At 48.6% G+C, this 7,855-nt stretch overlaps 1 protein-coding gene across 1 annotated transcript in view; it reads right to left on the bottom strand.

Moving 5' to 3' along the window:
• Positions 1-3,088: 3,088 nt before the first annotated feature.
• The window catches only part of LOC135554464 (BTB/POZ domain-containing protein KCTD19-like), a 7,300-nt gene continuing 2,533 nt past the window's right edge, over positions 3,089-7,855 (bottom strand). Inside the window, exons 3-5 of the mRNA XM_064986795.1 lie at positions 3,936-4,096; positions 3,515-3,619; positions 3,089-3,365 (exon numbers count right to left, since the gene is read on the bottom strand). Of these exons, the coding sequence (XP_064842867.1) occupies positions 3,279-3,365; positions 3,515-3,619; positions 3,936-4,052 (309 nt within the window). The 5' untranslated portion in view covers positions 4,053-4,096 and the 3' untranslated portion in view covers positions 3,089-3,278. The remainder of the gene's footprint in view (positions 3,366-3,514; positions 3,620-3,935; positions 4,097-7,855) is intronic.

Genomic DNA, 7,855 nt, shown 5'->3' with positions numbered 1-7,855 from the left:
GGTGGGGGGGACACTGGGTCTGTCTTACTGTGTTGAGGTGGGGGGACACTGTGTCTGTAGTCTGTCTTACTGTGTTGAGGTGGGGGGACACTGTCTGTAGTCTGTCTTACTGTGTTGAGGTGGGGGGACACTGGGTCTGTCTTACTGTGTTGAGGTGGGGGGGACACTGGGTCTGTAGTCTGTCTTACTGTGTTGAGGTGGGGGGGACACTGGGTCTGTCTTACTGTGTTGAGGTGGGGGGGGCACTGTGTCTGTAGTCTGTCTTACTGTGTTGAGGTGGGGGGGGGGGACACTGTGTCTGTAGTCTGTCTTACTGTGTTGAGGGGGGGGGACACTGTGTCTGTAGTCTGTCTTACTGTGTTGAGGTGGGGGGACACTGGGTCTGTAGTCTGTCTTACTGTGTTGAGGTGGGGGGACACTGTCTGTAGTCTGTCTTACTGTGTTGAGGTGGGGGGGGGGACACTGGGTCTGTAGTCTGTCTTACTGTGTTGAGGTGTGGGGGACACTGTGTCTGTAGTCCATCTTACTGTGTTGAGGTGGGGGGGGGACACTGTGTCTGTAGTCTGTCTTACTGTGTTGAGGTGGGGGGGGACAATGTGTCTGTAGTCTGTCTTACTGTGTTGAGGTGGGGGGGGACACTGTGTCTGTAGTCTGTCTTACTGTGTTGAGGTGGGGGGGCACTGTGTCTGTAGTCTGTCTTACTGTGTTGAGGTGGGGGGGGACACTGTGTCTGTAGTCTGTCTTACTGTGTCGAGGTGGGGGGGCACTGTGTCTGTAGTCTGTCTTACATTTACATTTAAGTCATTTAGCAGACGCTCTTACTGTGTTGAGGTGGGGGGGACACTGGGTCTGTAGTCTGTCTTACTGTGTTGAGGTGGGGGGGACACTGGGTCTGTAGTCTGTCTTACTGTGTTGAGGTGGGGGGACACTGGGTCTGTAGTCTGTCTTACTGTGTTGAGGTGGGGGGGACACTGTGTCTGTAGTCTGTCTTACTGTGTTGAGGTGGGGGGGAACACTGGGTCTGTAGTCTGTCTTACTGTGTTGAGGTGGGGGGGGCACTGGGTCTGTAGTCTGTCTTACTGTGTTGAGGGACACTGTGTCTGTAGTCTGTCTTACTGTGTTGAGGTGGGGGGGACACTGGGTCTGTAGTCTGTCTTACTGTGTTGAGGTGGGGGGGACACTGGGTCTGTAGTCTGTCTTACTGTGTTGAGGTGGGGGGCACTGTGTCTGTAGTCTGTCTTACTGTGTTGAGGTGGGGGGGACACTGGGTCTGTAGTCTGTCTTACTGTGTTGAGGAACACTGTGTCTGTAGTCTGTCTTACTGTGTTGATGTGGGGGGGGCACTGTGTCTGTAGTCTGTCTTACTGTGTTGAGGTGGGGGGGACACTGTGTCTGTAGTCTGTCTTACTGTGTTGAGGAACACTGTGTCTGTAGTCTGTCTTACTGTGTTGAGGTGGGGGGGACACTGTGTCTGTAGTCTGTCTTACTGTGTTGAGGTGGGGGGGACACTGGGTCTGTAGTCTGTCTTACTGTGTTGAGGTGGGGGGGACACTGTGTCTGTAGTCTGTCTTACTGTGTTGAGGAACACTGTGTCTGTAGTCTGTCTTACTGTGTTGAGGTGGGGGGGGGACACTGTGTCTGTAGTCTGTCTTACTGTGTTGAGGTGGGGGGGACACTGGGTCTGTAGTCTGTCTTACTGTGTTGAGGTGGGGGGGGACACTGGGTCTGTAGTCTGTCTTACTGTGTTGAGGTGGGGGGAGGCACTGTGTCTGTAGTCTGTCTTACTGTGTTGAGGTGGGGGGGGACACTGGGTCTGTAGTCTGTCTTACTGTGTTGAGGAACACTGTGTCTGTAGTCTGTCTTACTGTGTTGAGGTGGGGGGGACACTGTCTGTAGTCTGTCTTACTGTGTTGAGGTGGGGGGGAACACTGGGTCTGTAGTCTGTCTTACTGTGTTGAGGTGGGGGGGGCACTGGGTCTGTAGTCTGTCTTACTGTGTTGAGGGACACTGTGTCTGTAGTCTGTCTTACTGTGTTGAGGTGGGGGGACACTGGGTCTGTAGTCTGTCTTACTGTGTTGAGGTGGGGGGGACACTGGGTCTGTAGTCTGTCTTACTGTGTTGAGGTGGGGGGGGCACTGTGTCTGTAGTCTGTCTTACTGTGTTGAGGTGGGGGGGACACTGGGTCTGTAGTCTGTCTTACTGTGTTGAGGAACACTGTGTCTGTAGTCTGTCTTACTGTGTTGATGTGGGGGGCACTGTGTCTGTAGTCTGTCTTACTGTGTTGAGGTGGGGGGGACACTGTGTCTGTAGTCTGTCTTACTGTGTTGAGGAACACTGTGTCTGTAGTCTGTCTTACTGTGTTGAGGTGGGGGGACACTGTGTCTGTAGTCTGTCTTACTGTGTTGAGGTGGGGGGGACACTGGGTCTGTAGTCTGTCTTACTGTGTTGAGGTGGGGGGACACTGTGTCTGTAGTCTGTCTTACTGTGTTGAGGAACACTGTGTCTGTAGTCTGTCTTACTGTGTTGAGGTGGGGGGGGACACTGTGTCTGTAGTCTGTCTTACTGTGTTGAGGTGGGGGGGACACTGGGTCTGTAGTCTGTCTTACTGTGTTGAGGTGGGGGGGGGGACACTGGGTCTGTAGTCTGTCTTACTGTGTTGAGGTGGGGGGAGGCACTGTGTCTGTAGTCTGTCTTACTGTGTTGAGGTGGGGGGACACTGGGTCTGTAGTCTGTCTTACTGTGTTGAGGAACACTGTGTCTGTAGTCTGTCTTACTGTGTTGAGGTGGGGGGACACTGTCTGTAGTCTGTCTTACTGTGTTGAGGTGGGGGGGACACTGTCTGTAGTCTGTCTTACTGTGTTGAGGTGGGGGGGACACTGTGTCTGTAGTCTGTCTTACTGTGTTGAGGTGGGGGGGACACTGGGTCTGTAGTCTGTCTTACTGTGTTGAGGTGGGGGGGACACTGGGTCTGTAGTCTGTCTTACTGTGTTGAGGTGGGGGGACACTGTGTCTGTAGTCTGTCTTACTGTGTTGAGGTGGGGGGACACTGTGTCTGTAGTCTGTCTTACTGTGTTGAGGTGGGGGGACACTGGGTCTGTAGTCTGTCTTACTGTGTTGAGGTGGGGGGGGACACTGTGTCTGTAGTCTGTCTTACTGTGTTGAGGTGGGGGGAACACTGGGTCTGTAGTCTGTCTTACTGTGTTGAGGTGGGGGGGACACTGGGTCTGTAGTCTGTCTTACTGTGTTGAGGTGGGGGGGGGAACACTGTGTCTGTAGTCTTAAGGAAACAGACAGACTGTACGACAGTGTCCTCTGTCCAGCTGCTCCAGACAGTCAGAGTAGCGCTGGGCAAGAGGAAGGGAGAACTGGAACAAGGAAAGGAAAGATGGATCTCTCAGAGTTAAGTCGTGCTAGATTGATTTTGCTTCAAGAGGCCCTGAATGTTGTGTTTTTGTTGCCCCCCCCCCGACAATAAACTAGGGGAAACACTGAGATGAAATCCTAAGGCGCTCACCTCCAACCACTGCAGGAGCTGCTGCTCTCTGCTCTTCTCCCGTCTCTCAGAACAAATGACTCTGAGCAGCTCAGAGACAAAGTCCTCAGCTTTCACCTGTCCTGTCTGGGGGGACGGGGACGAGAGGGACGGAGACAAGGGGCCAGGGAAGGAATGAGAGCTGCACCCGAAGAGACTCATCTTTACCAAACCAATATGGACACCTCAGGTGACCACTCAAAAAAGTTTAACAGAACATCAACTCCCATAATATTAGCTATAATTTAAAAAAAAGTCCTTATAAAGTAACAACCAAGGGGGAAGTGTCCCAGACACAGATTAAACCTAATCCTGGATTTAACAGCTCAATGCAGATTCAACATTGAGTTGACATTGTAATCGTGTGTCCAGGAAACTGCCCCCAGACGTATCGTCTCATTACCCAGAGGAAATAGACCAGGTTGGTTATCTTGAGAGTGCAGTCCTTGGAGTCCTCCAGTCTTATGGAGTCCAGGATGAGTCCGGTCAGAAAGACATGGCACTGCCTCCCAAACACCATGTCCTCCCAGGACACATTGAAGCAGGCAAAAGCTACATCTGGACCTGGAGACAAGACTGTCTGGATGCAAATCACCTTGTTGACCACGACTCAGCAGGGAATATATATATATGGACAACAGAATCTCTACAGTCTAAACTACTGTTGGATATGTCCCAAATGGCCCCCTCTTCCTTTTGTTATTGTGCTTTGCTTTTAACCAGTAGTGCACTATATAGGGAGTAGTCTTCCATTAGGGACGCAGCCTGTTTCTCATTAAACAGAGGAAACCAACAGCAGGCAACAGTCCTGTTCTAATGAACGAGATGCATACAGCTTCATGATAGTTGTTCTCTCCTGCTGTGGCCAGTAAACAGAGTCTGGTGACGAACTCAATACACTTAGTTCTGGTGCCAAGACTAGTAAACACCTTCCATACCACGCTACATACCACTCTACATACCACACTACATACCATGACCAAGACTAGTAAACACCTTCCATACCACGCTACATACCATTCTACATACCACGCTAATACCACGACCAAGACTAGTAAACACCTTCCATACCACTCTACATACCACTCTACATACCACTCTACATACCACGCTACATACCACGACCAAGACTAGTAAACACCTTCCATACCACGCTACATACCACTCTACATACCACTCTACATACCACGCTAATACCACGACCAAGACTAGTAAACACCTTCCATACCACGCTACATACCACTCTACATACCACGACCAAGACTAGTAAACACCTTCCATACCACGCTACATACCACTCTACATACCATTCTACATACCCCGCTACATACCACGACCAAGACTAGTAAACACCTTCCATACCACTCTACATACCATTCTACATACCCCGCTACATACCACGACCAAGACTAGTAAACACCTTCCATACCACGCTACATACCACTCTACATACCATTCTCCATACCACGCTACATACCACGACCAAGACTAGTAAACACCTTCCATACCACGCTACATACCACTCTACATACCACGACCAAGACTAGTAAACACCTTCCATACCACGCTACATACCACGACCAAGGCTAGTAAACACCTTCCATACCACGCTACATACCAAGACTAGTAAACACCTTCCATACTACGCTACATACCACGACCAAGACTAGTAAACACCTTCCATACCACGCTACATACCACGACCAAGACTAGTAAACACCTTCCATACCACGCTACATACCACTCTACATACCACGACCAAGACTAGTAAACACCTTCCATACCACGCTACATTCCACGACCAAGACTAGTAAACACCTTCCATACCACGCTACATACCACAACCAAGAGTAGTAAACACCTTCCATACCACACTACATACCACGACCAAGACTAGTAAACACCTTCCATACCACGCTACATACCACTCTACATACCACGACCAAGACTAGTAAACACCTTCCATACTACGCTACATACCACTCTACATACCACGACCAAGACTAGTAAACACCTTCCATACCACGCTACATACCACGACCAAGACTAGTAAACACCTTCTATACCACGCTACATACCACGACCAAGACTACTAAACACCTTCTATACCACGCTACATACCACGACCAAGACTAGTAAACACCTCCCATACCACGCTACATACCACTCTACATACCATGACCAAGACTAGTAAACACCTTCCATACCACTCTACATACCACGACCAAGACTAGTAAACACCTTCCATACCACGCTACATACCACGACCAAGACTAGTAAACACCTTCCATACCACTCTACATACCACGACTAGTAAACACCTTCCATACCACTCTACATACCACGCTACATACCACGACCAAGACTAGTAAACACCTTCCATACCACGCTACATACCATTCTACATACCACGCTAATACCACGACCAAGACTAGTAAACACCTTCCATACCACTCTACATACCACTCTACATACCACTCTACATACCACGCTACATACCACGACCAAGACTAGTAAACACCTTCCATACCACGCTACATACCACTCTACATACCACTCTACATACCACGCTAATACCACGACCAAGACTAGTAAACACCTTCCATACCACTCTACATACCACGACCAAGACTAGTAAACACCTTCCATACCACGCTACATACCACTCTACATACCACGACCAAGACTAGTAAACACCTTCCATACCACGCTATATACCACTCTACATACCACTCTACATACCATTCTACATACCCCGCTACATACCACGACCAAGACTAGTAAACACCTTCCATACCACTCTACATACCATTCTACATACCCCGCTACATACCACGACCAAGACTAGTAAACACCTTCCATACCACGCTACATACCACTCTACATACCATTCTCCATACCACGCTACATACCACGACCAAGACTAGTAAACACCTTCCATACCACGCTACATACCACTCTACATACCACGACCAAGACTAGTAAACACCTTCCATACCACGCTACATACCACGACCAAGGCTAGTAAACACCTTCCATACCACGCTACATACCAAGACTAGTAAACACCTTCCATACTACGCTACATACCACGACCAAGACTAGTAAACACCTTCCATACCACGCTACATACCACGACCAAGACTAGTAAACACCTTCCATACCACGCTACATACCACTCTACATACCACGACCAAGACTAGTAAACACCTTCCATACCACGCTACATTCCACGACCAAGACTAGTAAACACCTTCCATACCACGCTACATACCACAACCAAGAGTAGTAAACACCTTCCATACCACACTACATACCACGACCAAGACTAGTAAACACCTTCCATACCACGCTACATACCACTCTACATACCACGACCAAGACTAGTAAACACCTTCCATACTACGCTACATACCACTCTACATACCACGACCAAGACTAGTAAACACCTTCCATACCACGCTACATACCACGACCAAGACTAGTAAACACCTTCTATACCACGCTACATACCACGACCAAGACTACTAAACACCTTCTATACCACGCTACATACCACGACCAAGACTAGTAAACACCTCCCATACCACGCTACATACCACTCTACATACCATGACCAAGACTAGTAAACACCTTCCATACCACTCTACATACCACGACCAAGACTAGTAAACACCTTCCATACCACGCTACATACCACGACCAAGACTAGTAAACACCTTCCATACCACTCTACATACCACTCTACATACCACGACTAGTAAACACCTTCCATACCACGCTACATACCACGTCCAAGACTAGTAAACACCTTCCATACAACGCTACATACCACGTCCAAGACTAGTAAACACCTTCCATACCACTCTACATACCACTCTACATACCACGACCAGTCTTGACTTCTATATCTACTACCATGAAACTGTTACCATAGACTACCATGAGACTGTTACCATAGAACTCTATATCTACTACCAAGAGACTGTTACTATAGACTACCATGAGACTGTTACCATAGACCTCTATATCTACTACCATGAGACTGTTACCATAGACCTCTATATCTACTACCATAAGACTGTTACCATAGACTACCATATCTACTACCATGAGACTGTTACCATAGACTGAATTCAGCAAGTTGTCTCCATCTCCCCCTTGTGGACAGGGAGGCGTACTGCATGCAGTGGTCTCACAGCGTTTACTGAGCACAGCAACATAGATATCAAACCATCTCACAGCAACATAGATATCAAACCATCTCACAGCAACATAGATATCAAACCATCTCACAGCAACATAGATATCAAACCATCTCAC

The sequence above is a fragment of the Oncorhynchus masou genome, chromosome 2 (assembly GCF_036934945.1).
Source record: "Oncorhynchus masou masou isolate Uvic2021 chromosome 2, UVic_Omas_1.1, whole genome shotgun sequence".
NCBI lineage: Eukaryota > Metazoa > Chordata > Actinopteri > Salmoniformes > Salmonidae > Oncorhynchus > Oncorhynchus masou.
This window is presented reverse-complemented; position numbering and strand designations above follow the sequence as displayed.